General features: G+C 43.1%; 1 protein-coding gene and 1 pseudogene across 2 annotated transcripts in view; one reads left to right on the top strand and one right to left on the bottom strand.

Moving 5' to 3' along the window:
- Nucleotides 1–20,879, bottom strand: part of VWA3B (von Willebrand factor A domain containing 3B) — a gene marked incomplete at both ends in the record, with an annotated part of 217,727 nt that overhangs the window by 149,881 nt on the left and 46,967 nt on the right. Inside the window, 1 exon segment of the mRNA XM_079721376.1 lies at nucleotides 18,230–18,345. Within this exon segment, the coding sequence (XP_079577502.1) occupies nucleotides 18,230–18,345 (116 nt within the window).
- On the top strand, nucleotides 7,779–8,224 carry LOC307064698 (protein mago nashi homolog 2-like; annotated as a pseudogene). Its single transcript has one exon. The product of its transcript is annotated as a protein mago nashi homolog 2-like (transcript).

Genomic DNA, 20,879 nt, shown 5'->3' with positions numbered 1-20,879 from the left:
GGTTGTCTTTTCATCTTGTTTATGGTCTCCTTTGCTGTGCAAAAGCCTTTGTTTCATTAGGTCCCATTTGTTTATTTTTGTTTTTATTTCCATTTCTCTAGGAGGTGGGTCAAAAAGGATCTTGCTGTGATTTATGTCCTAAAGTGTTCTGCCTAGGTTTTCCACTAAGAGTTTTATAGTGTCTGGCCTTACATTTAGGTCTTTAATCCATTTTGAGCTTATTTTTGTGTATGCTGTTAGGGAGTGTTCTGATTTCATTCTTTTACATGTAGCTGTCCAGTTTTCCCAGCACCACTTATTGAAGAGGCTGTCTTTTCTCCAATGCATAGTCTTGCCTCCTTTATCAAAGATAAGGTGACCATAGGTGTGTGGGCTTATTTCTGGGCTTTCTAACCTGTTCCATTGATCTATATTTCTGTTTTTGTGCCAGTACCATTCTGTCTTGATTACTGTAGCTTTGTAGTATAGTCTGAAGTCAGAGAGCCTGATTCCTCCAGCTCCGTTTTTCTTTCTCAAGATTGCTTTGGCTACTCGGGGTCTTTTGTGTTTCTATACAAATTGTGAAATTTTTTGTTCTAGTTCTGTGAAAAATGCCGTTGGTAGTTTGATAGGGATTGCACTGAATCTGTACATTGCTTTGGGTAGTATAGTCATTTTCACAATATTGAATCCTCCAATCCAAGAACATGGTATATCTCTCCATCTGTTTGTATCATCTTTAATTTCTTTCATCAGTGTCTTATAGTTTTCTGTATACAGGTCTTTTGTCTCCAGAGGTAGGTTTATTCCTAGGTATTTTATTCTTTTTGTTGCAATGGTAAATGGGAGGGTTTCCTTAATTTTTCTTTCAGATTTTTCATCATTGGTGTACAGGAATGCAAGAGATTTCTGTGCATTAATTTTGTATCCTGCTACTTTACCAAATTCATTGATTAGCTCTAGCAGTTTTCTGGTAGCATCTTTAGGATTCTCTATGTATAGTATCATGTCATCTGCAAACAGTGACAGCTTTACTTCTTTTCCGATTTGGATTCCTTTTATTTCTTTTTCTTGTCTGATTGCTGTGGCTAAAACTTCCAAAACTATGTTGAATAATAGTGGTGAGAGTGGGCAACCTTGTCTTGTTCCTGATCTTAGCGGAAATGGTTTCAGCTTTTCACCATGAGAACGATATTGGCTGTGGGTCTGTCATATATGGCCTTATTATGTTGAGGTAAGTTCCCTCTATGCCTACTTTATGGAGGGTTTTTATCATAAATGGGTGTTGAATTTTGTCAAAAGCTTTTTCTGCATCTATTGAGATGATCATACGGTTTTTCTCTTTCAAGTTGTTAACATGGTGTATCTCATTGATTTGCGTATATTGAAGAATCCTTGCATTCCTGGGATAAACCCCACTTGATCATGGTGTATGATCCTTTTAATGTGCTGTTGGATTCCATTTGCTAGTATTTTGTTGAGGATTTTTACGTCTATGTTCATCAGTGATACTGGCCTGTAGTTTTCTTTGTGATATCTTGCTCCCAAAGTCCACTGCCTCAATTTGGGATGATTCATTGTCTATTCAGGTATTCCACAGATGCAGGGTACATCAGGTTGATTGTGGAGATTTAATCCGCTGCTCCTGAGGCTGCTGGGTGAAATTTCCCTTTCTCTTCTTTGTTCGCACAACTCCTGGGTTTCAGCTTTGGATTTGGCGCCGCCTCTGCGTGTAGGTCACCTGAGGACGTCTGTTCTCTGCTCAGACAGGACGGGGTTAAAGGAGCAGCTGATTCGGGGACTCTGGCTCACTCAGGCCTGGGGGAGGGAGTGGTATGGAGTGCGGGGCAAGCCTGCAGCAGCAGAGGCTAGTGTGACGTTGCACCAGCCTGAGGCACGCCGTGCGTTCTCCTGGGGAAGTTGTCCCTGGATCACGGGACCCTAGCAGTGGCGGGCTGCACAGGCTCCCGGGAGGGGAGGTGTGGACAGTGACCTGTGCTCACACACAGGCTTCTTGGTGGCTGCAGCAGCAGCCTTAGCATCTCATGCCCATCTCTGGTGTCCGCGCTGATAGCCGCGGCGCGCACCCGTCTCTAGAGCTCATTTAGGCGGTGCTCTGAATCCCCTCTCCTCGCGCACCCCAAAACAACGGTCTCTTGCCTCTTCGGCAGCTCCAGACTTTTCCCCGGACTCCCTCCCGGCTAGCCGTGGCGCACTAGTCCCCTTCAGGCTGTTTTCACGCAGCCAACCCCAGTCTTCTCCCTGCGCTCCAGACCGAAGCCCGAGCCTCAGCTCCCAGCCCCGCCCGCCCCGGCGGGTGAGCAGACAAGCCTCTCGGGCTGGTGAGTGCCGGTCGGCACTGATCCTCTGTGCGGGAATCTCTCCGCTTTGCCCTCCGCACCCCTATTGCTGCGCTCTCCTCCGTGGCTCCGAAGCTTATTCTCCCCCGCCACCCGCAGTCTCCGCCCGCGAAGGGGCTTCTAGTGTGTGGAAACCTTTCCTCCTTCACAGCTCCCTCCCACTGGAGCAGGTCCCGTCCCTATTCTTTCGTCTGTTTTTCCTTTTAACTTCTGCCCTACCCAGGTACGTGGGGAGTTTCTTGCCTTTTGGGAGGTCTGAGGTCTTCTGCCAGCGTTCAGTAGGTGTTCTCTAGGAGTTGTTCCATTTGTAGATGAATTTCTGGTGTATTTGTGGGGAAGAAGGCGATCTCCAGGTCTCACTCCTCCGCCATCTTGAACGTCTCCTCACAACTCAATCTTTTATTTGCTTTCAAATTATATCACTGGACCTACCCAAATCTATACTAATAAACAGGGTAGGGGAGGAGTGGAGAAAAGAAAAAGAAAGGAAGAAAGGAAAATGTATTGGGGGCAAAAAATGAAAAGCTTTAACAGCCAGTGTATATTATGAGAAAAAGCATGTGTTGAATAAGACAGCACAGAAACCAAGAATACATGTGCTCACATGTGTGTGTGTTGAAAAAGTGTGTGTTGAATAAGACAGCACAGAAACCAAGAATATATGTGCTCACCACTTAGAATATTCAGTCCAGCAATACACAAAATGAACGTTTATTCGGATAACATCAAACCCATTTTTCACATCTACAGTAAATATACAGGGCAGATAGAAAAACAAATTGGATGTCAAAAGGTCATTACCAATCAAGAGTAGAGTGCGACAGGGCAATGAAGCAGAGTAGATGGCCCAGGGCAAGCTTATCACATACAGGAATGTAATATTGATATATTGCAAAGGAATCCACATACATCAGTGGAGAAAGAAAGGTTAATCAGTGAATGGTGTGAATATCTTTTTTGGTGGTGTATTTCTTTCTGTACTTTAGACTTCTGGGGGAGATAGATTTCTAGTAGTGAAAATACCGGATCAACATGATTAAACATTTTGGGGCAATCTCTCACACTGAATTGCTTTCCAAAAAAAAGTTTTAAGACAATCTAAGTCACATCAGCAGTGTATATGGAATACCCATTTCACTGAACCTGAATTAGCATAAAAATAATATCTCACTGTTTCCAGCTGAATTTGCTTTGATAAAGAAATTAATGTCAATTAGTAGTGAACAGTAGTGAAATTGAACATTTTTGTATTTAACTTCTTTTGCCCATTTATCTGTTGGGGTCTGCCAACTTGGTTCAGAAAGGCAAGAGGGAGAGCTTCACAAACTATCACCCAGAGAAAACTTATTTGCAGGAACCACTCTCAGTAACAGCAAAGAAGAGTGCCTTTTGCCATGAAGCATAGCCCCTTCCCCACACCATCTCCCATATGAACCACCAGCAGATACCTATCTTGTGTCCTTTCAGTGGTGAATAATAAAGAGGAAGCCAGCACACAGCATCCAAAGAAGAACATAAGAAAAAAATGAGGGAAAGAGCAGCAAAATTACCAAGAGATGAATAACACTCACTAAAAACGTTACCAGGGAATACATGAAAATTATGATCCAATATTTCACCATGAATTTAAAAATATATATGAAGCCATCATCTCCTTGAAGGAAGAAAACAAAGCAGACATGCAAAAACTCAAGAATGTGATGGCAAGATAACAGGAAGAGATGAAATATGAAAAAGTCAGGAAAGAAGAAAAAAAATCACAGAAATTAAGATGAAAATGGTGGGAAATCAACAAAGAAAATATATGCTGGAACTCACTATAAGAAACTAGACAAGGTGAACACAAGCAGAAATAAAGTATTCTAAAACATTAGAGAGAAAATAATAGGAGACAGTCAAAGGAGAGCTATCATACTTTATACATAAAGTGAGTCACCAAAGAAGAAAACCAGCCTGGCACAACGGTTAAGAAAATGAAGTGTTTGACTTCATGTCAATGAAGTGAATGTGAATTTGGACAAGTTTCTTAACCACTTTCTTTCTTGGTTTCCCCATCACTGAATTGAGGATAATATTAGTACCAACTCCATAGGGCTGTTAGGAAGTTTAAGTGGGTTAAAATTTGATAAGAGGCTGGAACAGTGCCTGGCATATTCCATGCAATGTCCAAGTGTTTGTTAAATTCAGTAGATTCTGAATAGGCCCTGTAATTGGGCTCCAGCCCATCCCAGCCATTGTCCACAGTCTTGCTGGCACAGGGATCCTACAGGAGAAATACCTGTCTGTATCCCCAGAGATCCAGAAAGGGCCCCATACTTTCCTCTAACCCCCTCACAGCCTCCGTCTGCCAGCAGTCCTTAGGGTCCAGGGCCCCAGTGGGAGACTCTCCAGTCTGAACTCCCAGAAGGGCCCTGTACTGGGCTCCAACCTCAACACAGCTTCAGTCCACCAGCAGACCTGCCAGCAAGGGACCCAGTAGTACACACTACTGTCTGTGCTCCAAGAGACTCTGAAAAGGACATATACTCAGTTCCAGGCCCTCCCAGCCTCAGTCCACACCACTGAGCCCAACCTGCCCAGGGACCTGGTGGGAGACATACACATCTGTGCCTCCAGGGCCAGGACTGCTGACCTCAAACATCGCTATAGAATCTCAAACAACCCTGGGGCCCCATTCCAGCCCCTCTCAGCCATGGTCCAGGGCCAGTCCTGCCCACCTAGGGGCCCATCCAGTGACCAGGCATCAGTCCTCCCAGGGGTCTAGTGGGAGCCATGCCCCCTGCACACCTAGTAATAGACCTGCTGTCTAAGGACCCAACTGTGGAACCTGAAGAGGATCCAACCTGAAGAGGATCCTTATCCCAGAACATTCTACTGAACAAGGTACTGGAGGTAGTCCCATTCACCCAGAGACCAGACAGGATCCACACCTGTCCCAGCCCCTGATAACAAGCCTGCCAACTGAAGATCCCACTACAGACCCAGCAACAGCCACATAACTGGGTCTAACCCAGCACAACTGCGATTTCAGAGGTAGTTCATCAGCCCAGGGAACAGACAGGAGAAGGTTTTTACCTATGAAAACCAATCTGTAAAGACTGGAAGAAGTGTATGCTTCTTCAAATGTACAGATACCAATGCAAGGCTACATGAATCATTAAGAATCAGGCAAAGATGACACCATCAAAGGAATTAATAAAGCTCCAGTAACTGACCCCAAAGAAATGGAGACCTACAGATTACTTGAAAAAGAATTCAAAATAATCATCTTAAAGAAGCTCAGTAAAATGCAAGAACACAGATAACTAAACAAAATCAGGAAAACAATGCATGAACAAAATGAGTTTAATAAAGAAACAGAAACCATAAAAAAGGACCAAAACAGAAATCCTGAACCTGAAGAATACAATGTCAGAACTGAAAAATTCTATAGAAAGCCTCAACAACATACTTGATCATGAAGCAGAATCAGAAAACTTGAAGACAGAACACTTGAAATTAGCCAATTAGAAGAACAAAAAGGAAAAAGAATGAAAAAGAGTGAAGAAAACCTATATGAATTATGGGACACCTTCAAGCAAATGAATATTCACAACACAGGAGTCCCAGAAGGAAAAGACAGAAAGGGGCAGAAAGATTATTTAAAGAAATAATAGCTGAAAACTTCCCAAATCTAGAAAGAGATATGGACATCTAAGTAGAAGAATCTCAAAGGACCCCAAACAAGACCAACCCAAAGGAGATCACTCTGAGACACACTATCATCAAAATGTAAAAAATCAAAGACAAAGAGAAAATTTTGAAAGCAGCAAGAGAAAAATGACTTCTCATGAACAAGGGAACCCCATAAGGCTATCAGCAGATTTCTCTGCAGAAAGTCTGCAGGCCATGAGGGAATGAGATGATATGAAATATTCAAAGTGCTAAAAGCAAAAAACTGCCAACCAAGAAAACTATACCCAGCAAAACTGTCCTTCAGAAATGAAGGCGAGATAAAGAATTTCACAGACAAACAAAAGCAAAGGAAGTTCATCATCACTACATCTACCTTACAGAAATGCTAAAGGGAGTTGAAATGAAAGGATGCTAAGTAACAACTTAAAAATACATAAAAGTATAAAACTCACTGGTAAAGGTAATTATATAGTTCAATTCAGAATACCCAAATGTTGTAATCGTGGTGTGTATATCACTTTTATCTCTAGCACAGAAGTTAAACAATAATATTAAAAACAACTATAATAAGCTACAATAATAAATAAGCTACAATATGTATAACAAAACTAAGACGGTATTTTGAAAAGATAAAATTGACAAACCTTTAGCTAGACTAAGAAAAAAGAGCAAAGACTCAGTGATCATGGGTTGCCTGTGCCCTGGTCATCGATAGTACTGGGAGAGGAGTCACTGAAAGACATATTTCCATGTTTGAAGGGCCCAGTTGTCCCTTCCAAACCCTGGATCTTTCACACACTATCTTTTTTCTCCTGCTATTCCCTTCAGAGCTCAGGCCTTTGCTCCCCACCCCACCCCTGTGATATGGTGACCAGGCTAGCACCCCGATTGCAGGGGTTCACTTTGTCTTTGAAGTTAAGGAGTCTCCTGGCAGAAACCAGTCAATACATCTATATTTGGATCTCACACTGGAATGAGTTCAGATCGGTTCGGTGGGAGGTAGAAACCCTGAGACAGTGCCTTTGCTTAGTAGACTCCACAGATGCAACATGGTGCCCCCAAGAGGCATGTCTGGCTCACAGATAACAGGTCAGCCTTAGATCTGGAGACTGTTGAGGAAGTCCCATGAGTCAGTGACCTTGGGATGACTTGGGATCTGGGATTGCTGGTATTTCTCCCCGAGATTCCTATTGTTCGTGGACACCAGTGGGGCAGAGAATGGACAGTGAGGTCTCCACGTGAAGAGCTCCCTGCTGCCTGCTCAGAGCATCAAAGGAGAACTGTTCACTCAGCATGAGAGATCAGGGGCAAAGTGCTGGGACTGGGGGCTTGGCGTCCCCTTTAGCTGGCTCTGAGTCCTGACAGCAGTGCCCTTGGAGGACCAGGGAAGGCTGGCCCTGGTCCCTCTGCTGTGCCTGGATGACTTCAATAACCAAGAGTTTTTTTCTTGAGTTGGCAGCTGCTCATCATCATCATTTTCTCTCCATCCATCCATTCAATAAACCATATGGACCCCCCCAAAAGAAGAGCAAAGACTCAAATAAAATTAGAAATGAAATCTAAATATGACACAATAGAAATACAAAGGATCATAAGAGACTATTATAAATAATCACATGCCAACAAATTGGATAACCTAAAAGAATGGATAAATTCCTAGAAATACAGAAACTACCAACACTGAATCATGAAGAAAAAGAAAATCTGGGCCAGGTGCCTGGAGGCATGTCGGCTGGGCCTTCGGCAGGCTTTTCGGGGACAAGGATGGCTATGGCCAGTGGTTTTTACCTACGCTACTATGTAAGGCACAAGGGCAAGTTTAGACAAGAGTTTCTGGAGTTTGAGTTTTGGCCGGACAGAAAACTTAGATATGCCAACAACAGCAATTATAAAAATGATGTCATGATCAGAAGGGAGGCTTAGGTACACAAGAGTGTAATGGAAGAACTGAAGAGAATTATTGATGACAGTAAATTACAAAAGAAGATGATGCTTTGTGGCCTCCCTCTGACAGGGCTGGCCGGCAGGAGCTTGAAATTGTAATTGGAGATGAACACATTTCTTTTACCACATCAAAAATAGGTTCTCTTATTGATGTTAATCAGTCAAAGGATCCTGAAGGCCTTCGAGTATTTTACTATTTGGTACAGGATGTGAAATGTTTAGTTTTTAGTCTTATTGGATTACATTTCAAGATTAAACCAATCTAAATTGTAAAAAAAAAAAAAAAAAAAAGGAAAATCTGAACAGATTAAGAATACCAATCCTCCTCAAGCTCTTCCAAAAAACTGAAAAAGAGGGAGCACTTCCAAGCTCATTTTATGAGGCCAGCACTACCCTTATACCAAAGCCAAATAATGACACTACAAGAAAAGTTTACTATAGACTAATATCACTAATGAATATGTATGCAAAAATTCTCAACAAAATACTAGCAGACCAAATTCAACATCACATTAAAAGGTTCATACACCATGATCAAGTAGGATTTATCCCTGGGATGCAAAGATTGTTCAACATACACAAATTAATAAATGTGATACACCAAATCATGATTCTCTCAATAGATGTAGAAAAAGCATTTCACAAAATTCAACATTCTTTCATGATAAATGAACACAAAGTGAACTCTCAAGAAATTGGGTACAGAAGGAATATACCTCAACATAATAAAAACCATATATGACAAACTCACAGCTAACATACTCAGTGGTGAAAGGCTGAAAGATTTCCCACTAAGATCAGGAACAAGAAAAGAGTTTCCACTCTCACTACTCCCATTCAGCATAGTACTGGAAGTCCCAGCAAGAGCAATCAGGCAAGAAAAATAAATAAATACATCCAAATCAGACAGGCAGAAGTAAAATAGTCTCTGTTTGCAGATGATATGATCTTAAAAACTCCACCAAAAAACCTATTAGAACTAATAAACAAATTCAGTAAAGTTGCAGGATACAAAATCAACAGGCAAAAATCAGTTGTGTTTCTATATACTAACAACAAATTATCTGAAAAAGATATAAAGAAAACAATCCCACTTATAATAGCATCAAAAATAATAAAATACTTAGAAATAAATTTAACCAAAATGTTGAAAGATCTGTACACTGACAAATTATAAGACATTGATAAAATAAATTGATGAAGACACAAATAAATGGAAAAATATCTCTTGTTTGTGAATTAGAATAATTAATATTGTTAAAGTGTCTATATTACCCAAAGCCATCTATAGATTCAAGGCAATTCCTACTAAAATCCCAAAGGGGGCTTCCCTGGTGGCACAGTGGTTAAGCATCTGCTTGCCAATGCAGGGGACAGGGGTTTGAGCCCTGGTCCGGGAAGATCCCACATGCCGTGGAGCAACTAAGCCTGTGTGCCACAACTACTGAGCCTGCGCTCTAGAGCCCTCGAGCCACAACTACTGAGCCCACGTGCCACAGCTACTGAAGCCCGCGTGCCTAGAGCCTGTGCTCCCAACAAGAGAAGCCACCACAATGAGAAGCCCATGCACTGCAATGAAGAGTAGCCCCCGCTCGCTGCAACTAGAGAAAGCCCATGAGTAGCAATGAAGACCCAACGCAGCCAAAAATTAAATAAATTAACTAATTAATTAATTTTTTTTAATTCCAAAGGCATTTTTCACAGAAATAGAAAAAACAATCCTAAAATTCATATGGAACCAAATAAGACCCTGAATATCCAAAGCAATCCTGGGAAATAAGAACAAAGCTGGAGGCATCATGATTCCTGATTTCAAGCTCTATTGCAACACAATAGTAATCAAAACAATATGGTACTGGCATAAAAGTGACACACAGACCAATGGAACTGAATAAAGAACCCAGAAATAAACCCATGCATAGTCAACTAATACCTGACAAGGGAGCCAAGAATCCTCAATAGAAAAATTATAGTCTCTTCAATAAATGGTGTCGGAAAAACTGAATATGCACATGCGGAAGAATGAAACTGGACCCCTATATTATACCACTCACCAAATTAACTTGCAACAGATTAAAGACTTAAACATAAGACTTGAAACTGTAAAATACTAGAAGAAAACATAGGGGGAAAGCTCCTTGATGCTGGTTTTGGCAACAATTTTTTTGGATATGACACCAATAGAGCAAGCAACAAAAGCAAAAATAAACAAGTGGGGCTACATCAAACTAAAAATCTTCTGCACAGCAAAAGAAACAATCAGCAAAACAAAAGGCAACTTACAGAATGGAAGTAAATATTTACAAACCATCTATCTTAGAGGAAGTTAATATGCAAAATATATAAGGAACTCATACAACTTAATAGCAAAATACAAACAATCCAATTAAAAAGGACAAAGGATTTGAATAGATATTTTTCCAGAAAAGACATACAAATGGCCAACAGATACATGGGAAGGTACTCAACGTCACTAATTACCAGGGAAATGCAAAAGATATCCCTGCACACCTGTTAGAATGGCTATTATCAAAAAGACAACTGTTGGTGTGGAGGTAGTGAAAAGGGAACTTTTGTGCCCTGTTGGTGCGAAATGTAAATTGGTGAAGCCACTATGGAAAACAGGATGGAGGTTCCTCAAAAAAATTGAAAACAGAAGTACCATATGATCCAGCAATCCCACTTCTGGGTATATACCCAAAGGAAATGAAATTACTATTTTGAAGAGATATCTACACTCCAATGTTCATTCCAGCATTACTTACAATATTCAAGACATGGAAGTAACCGAAGCATCCAATGACAGATGAATGGATAAAGAAAATGTGATTTTATATATTTTTTATGGGTATAAAAATTTGAAGTGTATCAATGCAATATAACTCATCCATGAGAAAGAAGGAAATCCTGTCATTTGCAACAACATGGATGGACCTTGAGGGCATTATGCTAAGTGAAATAAGTCAGATAGAAAAAGACAAATACTGTATGATCTCACTTATATGTGGAAACAAAAAAAGCCAAACTCATAGAAAGAGAGAGTAGAATGGTGGTTGCCAGGGGCTGGGGCTGAGAGAAATGGGGAGAAATTGGTCAAAGGGTGCAAACTTTCAGTTATTAGATGAATAAGTCCTGGGGATCTAATGTACAGTGTGGTGACTATATTTAACAATGCAGTATTATACACTTGAAGGTTGCTAATTGAATGTTCTCACCACACACACAAAAATGTAATTATGTGAGGTGATGGATGCATTAACTAAGCTTAGTGTGATAATCATTTCACAATATATGTGTATTACATTGTACACCTTAAATTTTCACAATACTATATGTCAATTTTATCTCAATAAAGCTGGTGGAATAAAAGAAACCTCTGAGCAACCAGGCAAAAAGATAAAGTCACTTACAAAAGAAAAAAATCAAGTTGGCCTTGGATTTCTTCTCGGCAGCACACACTATGAGAAGACACTGCAGCACCACCCATAACACACACAAGACAAACAAAAAGCGAGCCAAGGGTGTTCTATCCAGCCAAGCTGTCCTTTAAGTATAAAGACATACAAAAGAACATTTGGAAACCCTGGGAATATTGTTCCTCTGATTCCCTCCTTGAGGAAACTATTAGAAAATAAATTTTAGCCAACCAAGAGGTGGCTGGGGAAACCAAAGGAGATGGACTACAAGTGAGAACAGAATGTACTTAATAGCAGAACTATTAAAACTAAAACAAACATGAGAATTGGGATGACAGAAGAAAAGTAAAGGTGATAAAAAAAACTTGGTCTTTAAGTTGCTTACCTAGTGGTAATAACAGTAGGGTAACCCACAGGATGATGATGGTCATGGCCATAACAGCAGTTATAATTATTGACTGGCTAACTATGTGCCAGGCACTACATAAAACACTCTGTGTGTGTGTGTGTGTGTATGTGTGTGTGTATACACACAGTGTTTCATACAGTGTATACACACATATACACATATATACACACACGCATATATATATATATTCCTAACAACCCATAAGGTAAACATCATCATCCCCATTCATAAATAAGAAAGTTAAAGCTCAGATTAGATAAGTACCTCAACCACGATCACACAGCTAAGTGACAAATCCAAACCCAGGCCTGACTCCAAAGCCCAGGCTCTTGATTTTACTGCATTTGCGTTCATTGAACATAGGACAGTGCCTTATTCCTCTCTGTCTCCTCATCATTTAACACAACTAATATAATATAGCATAATATAATAACAATCTATTATTCCCATTTTATAGATGAGGAAAGGAAGCAGAAAGGTTAAATGACTTTCCCAAAGTTACACGGCTACTTAATCGATGGGGCAGCTAGCATGGCTCTAGAGCAGCGCTATCCAATACTAATTCAATAGTAGGTGAACCATATGTATAATTTCCAATTTTCTAGTAGCCAAATCTTAGAAAAAACTTAATTTTATTAATATATTTGATGTAACCCATATGCTCATATTATCATTTTGACATATAATCTATATTAAAAACTATTCATGTCATAACTTACATTTTTTTCCTCACTCAGTCTTTGAAATCCAGGGTGTATTTTATACTTACAGCACATCTCAAATTGGACTCACATTTCAGTGCTCAGTAGCCACATGTGGTCAGTGGCTCCCATATTTAACAGAACAGCTCCAAAGCTACATGTGGCACCAACTTAATAGCACACGAACTCTCCATTTTCCATTCTCCAGCATTGATTCCTGAAGTGTTATTTTATAAAATCAAAAAACAAAGTAACTAGTTATATTATCTACCTCCACAGAAAACCCATCCTGGGGTTAGGGTTTCACTCTCATAAAAAGGTCGTACTTATGCGTGTCGTTGGATCATATTTTTGATGGTAATCTGTTATCCCTATACTTCCTCCTCCCTACCCACTCCCTCCACATTCAAGCAGCCATTCTCCTTGCCCTAAAGAAGGCAGAGCAGAAAGATGAAATAGGTTGCGAGACATTCTGGCTTTTTCTTTTTAAGCCTAACCCCTGAGGAGAGGCACTGGGGTTTACCGAGCAGGCAGCTTTAAAAAGCAGGAGGTAGAGAGGAGTCATCCCAGATTAGAAGGAGGTTCCCCTTGGCTTGGGGGAGAGGAGGAGAGCATCCCAGGAGAGGGTGGGAACTGGCTCCCTGTCTTTGCAGCACCTTGGGAGGAAGGCGCAGGGTGAACGGGGGTGGGGCAGAGTCTGCAAACGACTCCCACATCCAAAGCCAGCATGGGAGCAGCAGAGAACTGCTCAACCTGGAGTGGCCGTGAGACAGGGGACAATGGGTATTTATAGGGCGGTTTGCAGGAAGAGATGTCTAATTACTAGAGACCCCTCCCAATGCCTTAGCACTGCCTAGGATCTCCAAGCTGTGGGAAAAGCTCAGGAGGTGTCCCTGGGAATGACTGGGGTTAACTTCCCTCCAATCCACTGGGATAGAAGGGTACTGGAATCAAAAATTAAACTGAATTCTAGAAATCAAAGAAAGTGTCTGGCTGGACTTGTTTTTGTGACCAGACATTCATATCTGCCACTTAGGGGGCCTCACTTGAGCCTGCCAGGGGCAGTGGGCAGTGTCCCCCAACAAACCATTACACCGGAGCCAGTTCATCTCCAGTGGATGGCTGTAACCCAGGAGGAACTGGAGTGCTGAGGGGTGTGGCCTCTCAGAAGTCACTGCTGACTTGGGGAACACCAGTGGCCTGGGATGAAACCGAGTTTCAAAGAATATCACAGAATACTTTTAAGTCCTGATCAGACACAAAGCAATCAGCAAAAAGGCCACTTGTTGGAGTTTGCTTAAATGATTAATTTCCCTGACTCCCTGAGGAGACCCAGAAATAGAGGGGTGTAGAAGATGATTTTCAGGCCACTATTTCAGACTCTGAGGAAAGAAGGACTATTTCAGCAGCAGCAGCAGCCAAAGCTCTACTAGACAGGACAGATGAAGACCGTCACTGCAGCCAAGCCCTGGCTGACACTGTAACAGGGAAGAACAAATCTGACTCCATGTTAGATCTGTTCCTTTTACTTTAACCCTTTGTGCTTTGTTGCTTGTGCTTAATCATGCGGGCTCTGCACCTTTTGTAAAAGAATGTTGCCTATAGCCTGAAGTATACAGGATAGCCTACTCTCAGGGCTCTGACCTTTAAGAGTCCATTCATACAGAGATAAAAAGTTGCAGAACAGAGAATAACATTTGTCTTGTTGGAGGTTTACAGGAACATCATGACCTGACCTATGTGGACAGCTGCAAGAGCAAAGGAATCCAACACCAAGAAGTCTGCAACAACTAACCACACCCCTCCCTCACCTGGCCTTTAAAAGTTCTTTGCTGAAACCCTTCAAGGAGTTTGGGGTTTTATGGGCACAAGCCACCCATCTCCTTGTGGGTCCTTGCAGTAAACCTTTCTCTGCTCCAAACTCTGACATTTCAGTAGTTTGGCTTCACTATGGATCAGGCACATGAACTTGCATTCAGTAACACCATGTTTAAAGACTTTAGGAAGATAGGCAGGAGCACTGTCCACAGATCTCTACAAGCCAGGTGTCAAGACAAGGAGACCCCCGCTACCTGCCTATCAGGCCTACTCCTTAACCTGCGGTCAGTGACTGCTAGGAGACTGTGGGGGAGGGAGAGCCCAGACCCAGGGCAAGAATGGGGAAAGTGTTGCTCAGTCCTGGAGAGAAATCTTTTCCAAGGAAAAATGCCTGGAGTTTGGGGAAAGTCAACATGCCTCCGTTTTATTTTGCTTATAAGTGAGATGAATATTTCACAGTACACAGAGACTGTGAAGAGAACTCACACTCATTAACAGGGAAGGAAAGCCAAATTTCAGGGGACTGGTGGCTCAGAGGAGCTCCAGAAGGTAGCATCATCACTCTGGTCCCATAGCAATCTAGGCTCTGTTGGCACCCTTTCCCCTCCCCAGTAAATAGTCAAAGAGAGTAGTTAAACAGAGAAAGAGGCAAGGACACCTACATGGAAGGTGCTGGCTACACAACAGAGCAGCCACCCCCCTGCTGTATGCCCCGTGAATATAAACATGAGCAGGGACCCACCCAACTCTGGGCGGAAAGCCAAGGGGAAGGATGGCTATGAGGAGGAGAAGTGTAGAGCTACAGCTTCAGGTCAGCGTCACCTGCCATATTAGATCCCCCACGCTTCTTACATCTAAATCACAGATCCTGGGCTTCCCTGGTGGCGCAGTGGTTGGGAGTCCGCCTGCCGGTGCAGGGGACGTGGGTTCGTGCCCTGGTCCGGGAGGATCCCACGTGCCGCGGAGCGGCTGGGCCCGTGAGCCATGGCCACTGGGCCTGCGCATCCGGAGCCTGTGCTCCACAACGGGAGAGGCCACAACAGTGAGAGGCCCGCGTACCGCAAAAAAAATAAATAAATAAATAAATAAATAAATAAATAAATCAATCACAGATTCTGCTCCCCCCAGTGAGAGGAATCCATATGAGGCTGATGGAGCATTCCTACATGGGATGGAGCCTGCGCCGGAAGAAAGCAGGATTTCTAAGGCAGAAAGTCATCCCTGGAAGGGAAAGGGGAGAAGTCTACTCAGTGCCCAGGTTCATGAACTCAACTCCTGGGAGCCTGAGATTATGACCCACCCAGCCAAGTGCTGCCAACGTCCTGGGATCCCAGTGCAAGCCAGTGCTCCAGCCCCACCCTCATGCAGGTGAGAAGCCATTCCTTTCTAGAAACAGAGAGATTTGCTTCAGGAGATGTGGATGGCTGGGATCATGTCATGAGATAGTATGAGATATTGCACCCTACACACACACACACACACACACACACACACACACACCAGAATATTATTCAGCCCTTAAAAGGAAGGAAATTCTGACTCATGCTATGACGTGGATGAACCTTGAGAACATTATGCTAAATAAAATAAGCCAGTCACAAAATGACAAATATTGTATGACTCCACTTATATGGGGTATCTAGAGCAGTCAGATTCAGAGACAGAAGGTAGAATGTTAAGTGCTGAGGGCTGTGGGGAGGGACAAATGGGAAGTTGTTTAATGGGTACAGAGTTTCAATTTTCCGAAATGGAGACAGTTCTGGAGACTGGGTTGCACAACAAGGTGAATGTACTTGACACCTCACTACTGAATTTAGGGAATATACTTAACACTTAGAAATGGTTACAATGGTAAATTTTATGTTATGTATATTTCACAACAATTTTTAAAACTATTATTTTGACTACAGAGGTTTTTTGCATTGATCTGGTACATGGGGTGATGGTAACTCACAGGCTAAAAAGCCGATTATCTAGAAACCTCAAAGTCAGAAACAGCAGGACATTTCTTTCAGTTGCCAGTTCACTTCTCTGAGCAATGCTTCTCTAGCCCCTCACTTGATAGTCTGTCTTTTCTACACAACAGAAGGCAAAATTATCTCCCGAGGAGACACCCTCCCTTGCCAAACTAGAGAGGGCCTGAGGAAACTCATACTGATAAATGCTTGAGACAAATGATGGAGAAGCAGGGAGGGGAAACTGATCAGGGAAAGATTGGAGAACTGCCTCTGAGCCCGAGTGAGGTTGAAAACCACACATTTTCCAAACAAAAATCGTCTCAAGGATTTCTGGCCAGTTTTTGAGTGGGAGAGGTAGGCTCTGAAATGTTGGCATTTCTGGGACATTCTGATGGATTGAGGAGACAAGATCACATATTTAGGATCTGGGACACTCTTCCCAAATTCAGAACATGTGATCACTGAAATGGTATTAGAATGGCAGGCCACGCTCTGAGCATTTCATTCTAAGAAAAATGTTTTTATCTGTACTTTGATTTGTATGCTTCACAGGGGTTGGAAAGATGGTAGTTGTTGAAAATGTAAGCTATGCAGCCAGACATGCTTCCCTCTATAACTAAGTTGCCAAGGAACACATAGACCCAAATTAAACCCCATTTATGGTCATTGCCACACCTTGGGGAGCTGGTGACATCTCACATTCTTTACCTTCATTGATTCATTGCCCACTAGGCTTAATCTTGTAAATTACTTTCAAAGGCATGGCATACATCCTAAATTATTTTTTTCTTAGATTAGCATCAATCTTGCTTATCAATTGACATTTTCTCAAATTCCCTGGAGATGTCCACCTCACCATCAGAGCAAAGCTGTAAGTTACCTAAGGCAGCAGCCCTGACAAGCCCGATGGGAACCTCTCCCCAGCTCTGCTTTGGGGCACTAAGAATCTGAATCCACAAAGTGTGTGACTAGGACACACTCTGTGATTCAACCCCCTGCCTGGGTCTCCACCTGACCCCCTAGCCCAGGATTGCAAACGCCTCCTACCCAGTCCCAGGGCCCTTAGCCCAGGAGCCTTTGCAACAGTTATGTAAACAGAGGAAACTTGCAAGCACGTGTACTTTCAAAGGCATGGCAGCTTCTCCCCCAGCCCCAAACAACCCCCAAAGAGTAATTCCTGCCTTGTTTGAAGCTAGAAATCCTTCTGTTGATAAGTAAAAATGAGCAGGAAGGTGGAGGTGGGGATGGGCTTTCTCAGACTTCTAACTACCCCTGCGCTGCATCATGTCACAGTCCCACAGGAGCTGCCTTCCCTGCTCTTCTCGGCGGCGTTTACTCAGTGTATTTGGCACTTGGCAATTTCATCAGCTCCCCAGAGAAGCTCCCATCTCCTTCTTTCTGAGGAACCTTGTAGTCCTGGTTTCCCGAATCACAGTACTATTTCTCACTTATTTCCTGACCTCGCTCTCTACGCCTGTTAAGCTCTCTGATCACATCCTTTGAATGAAAGGGGAAGTTCATTCAGCCTCCATAGAGGTTCCTGTGTGGCCTTGGCCCTCACAAGAGGCAGGTCCATCCCTCATGTGCGTCTAGAAACACCGCCATCACTGATGGGGAAGCAACAGAAAACCCACAAGAAGTGAGGGCATCCTCGCTACAGCTTCCAGCCAACCTGGGCAACAGAGCAGCTCTGCCTTGCCAAGAACTAAGAGTGCACTGACACGCCTGGGGCCATGTCTCCAGAAGTTTCCCAAGTTAGGAAACACATCTCACTGAGGCCACTTCCCTAGGTAATACACTTATGCCTGGTTGCCAGGCTGCCAAATTCCCCATTAACATCCATGAACTCTGCCCTTGCACCACAGGAATAATACAAAAGATACGGTGAGTCCTGCCCTAGTGCTAAGGCTAGGGATCATCTGAAGTTATTAAGACATAAAGTATGCTGTTTCTTTTCCATCCCAGGTACCTGGAGGGAGTTTTCCTTTCAGTTTCCTTGAATTCCAAGTAATTACACTGTCACCATCCTTAATGGGGAAGGCAGGAAGTTCCACACACTCTGTTCTCTCTGCAAATGCATGGAATCTGAAACAGGAAGAGATGTGCCGCATCAGGCTAGTAAGTGGTATCTGCGCATTAACTATTCATTCTCCCAAGACTGTGAACTTGCTCTTCTGTGGTGCTAAGCGTCTTCCAGGTGTTCACTGCTTTTCCCTATGCCTTGTCAGTTCCCACAAATAAAAGACAGGAAGGTGGAATTTTTTTTTTTTTTTTTTTTTTTTTGGCGGTACGCAGGCCTCTCACTGTTGTGGCCTCTCCCGTTGCAGAGCACAGGCTCCGGACGCGCAGGCTCAGTGGCCATGTCTCACGGCCCAGCCGCTCCACGACATGTGGGATCTTCCTGGACCGGGCACGAACCCGTGTCCCCTGCATCGGCAGGCGGACTCTCAACCACTGCACCACCAGGGAAGCCCAGCCATTGGGATTTTAACTGATGATTCTTCTGTTCATTAGAGGATACTTAGCTCAACCAAATGGTATTTATCGACCCTGGAAAAATGATACCCTGTGCTTAGACTTATTCTTTTGTTCCCAGGGTTCAATCATGTAAACACAGTTTTGACAAGCCCAGAGGCTAATGAGAGGCCCAACAGTGCCCAGAGCCCTGCGGGTTCACTGTTGAAAGCTGGTGACAAGAGACAGCGCTGGCTCATCTGCCCACTGCTGATGGGCTTCAGTCAACTTTCACTTGGCAAATACACACTTCCCCAGGACTTGAGCATCAGCAATAATGAAAAGAACTCAGTGTGGGCACGTTTTTAAGGCAACCTCTCAAAGTGTGGTCCTAGGAGCAGCAGCAGCACCTGGGGGCTGGCTAGGGATGCACGTTCCCCGGGCCCCACCTGGATATGCCAAGTCAGAATGTGCACTTTAACAAGATCCCCAGGGCATTCATGAGCAGCTTGAAGCTAAAAAAGTGCTCATGTACCAATGTTCATAGCAGCACTATTCACAACAGTCAAGACATGTAAGCAATCTAAATGTCCACTGACAGATGAATGGATAAAGAAGATGTGGCACATATATACAATGGAATATTACTCAGCCTTGAAAAGCATGAAATAATGCCATTTGCAGCAACATGGATGGATCTAGAGATTATCATACTAAGTGAAGTAAGCCAGACAAAGGCAAATATCATACGATATCACTTATACGTGGAATCTAAAAAAAAAGATACAAATGAACTTATTTACAAAACAGAAATAGACTCATAGCATAGAAGACAAACTTATAGTGACCGAAGGGGGAAGGGGGGCAGGCATAAATTAGGAGTTTGGGATTAAAATACGTACACTGCTGTGTATAAAACAGATAACCAACAAGGACCTACTGTAGAGCACAGGGAACTATACTCAATATCTTGTAATAGCCTATAATGGAAAAGAATCTGAAAAAGAATATATATATATATATACACACACACATGTATACATATATACACATATATGTGTATAAAACTGAATCACTTTGCCGTATACCTGAAACTAATACACCATTGGAAATCAACCGTATTTCAATTAAAAAAATTTTTTAAGCACTGGTGTCGTGTTCCAGGTGATGATGGGCTAAAGCACACCCTCAAAGCCAGTTGTCTGGAATCCAAAAAATCAGTAATAGCAGGAAATTTCTTTCAGATGGCAGAGGAGATCTCTGAGTAATGCTCCTCCAGCCTCTCAAGAGTACCATCCCTGCCTATCGCCACTCATGACGCAAAAAGAATCCTGAAACGTGAGCTGGGATGGACAGAAGGATGGGCAGATGGCAGGAGAGGTCTGTGGGCCTTGCCTGGGCCATAGAAGGCCTCAGTCTTGTCTGTTTCTAAAAGGTTTCAGGTGACACTGGGACAATGACAGCAGGGGCTTCCTCCAAAACAGAAATGCCCAGTTTCCTTCGTCCCACTGTTACCAACCTAGGTTCTCAGACTCTTTAATCAATAGAAATTGATAAAAGAGGCCAGAGAAATTCTGGCAAGGCTTTATTGGGACTCTTGCTGCAGCACAAGGGCATGAAAACAAGTAGCAGGTTCCCTTGCTAAGCAGTGAGGGTGGAGGCGGATCAGTGGGTGGGGCTGGAGGGGGGGCTTAGGTGGTCTGCCCACCCCCTTGGTGGTGCTGTGCACAGGGATCATGCTCAGGACCCTGCTTTTGCTCCCAGGCCCTCAGAAATGGCAGCTGGGTTTTGGCCTTTTTGTATTTTGTTGTTCATAACTTGCCCCGACTACCCATGCATGCAGTTATTTTTAGTCCCTTATAGTTCTTTTGTATTCTGTTGCTGGAGGAGACGTTTGTCCAGCTGTAGGCACTGCAGTAAAGGGTCCCAGGTCCCCACCTGTCTCACCACGACCTCCTTGCAGAACAGATGCGGGGATGATCGAGGTTTGTCCTGACAGGCCTCACACTCTGAGTGCCAAAGCCTTTGCCCAGAATTTTCTACTCTGATCTGTTCTCCAGATTAGGAAAGAGAACAGGGCAGACATTTCCTCTGGCTAATACAGCCTCGCTTGTGCAGAAAGCAAATCACCATTAAGACAGGCTCATTGGAGAGCCTGAGGAGTG

Source organism: Hyperoodon ampullatus, assembly GCF_949752795.1.
Source record: "Hyperoodon ampullatus genome assembly, chromosome: 15".
In the NCBI taxonomy this organism is placed as follows: domain Eukaryota; kingdom Metazoa; phylum Chordata; class Mammalia; order Artiodactyla; family Ziphiidae; genus Hyperoodon; species Hyperoodon ampullatus.
The sequence above is the reverse complement of the archived record's forward strand: the minus strand, read 5'-3'. Positions and strand labels throughout refer to the sequence as shown.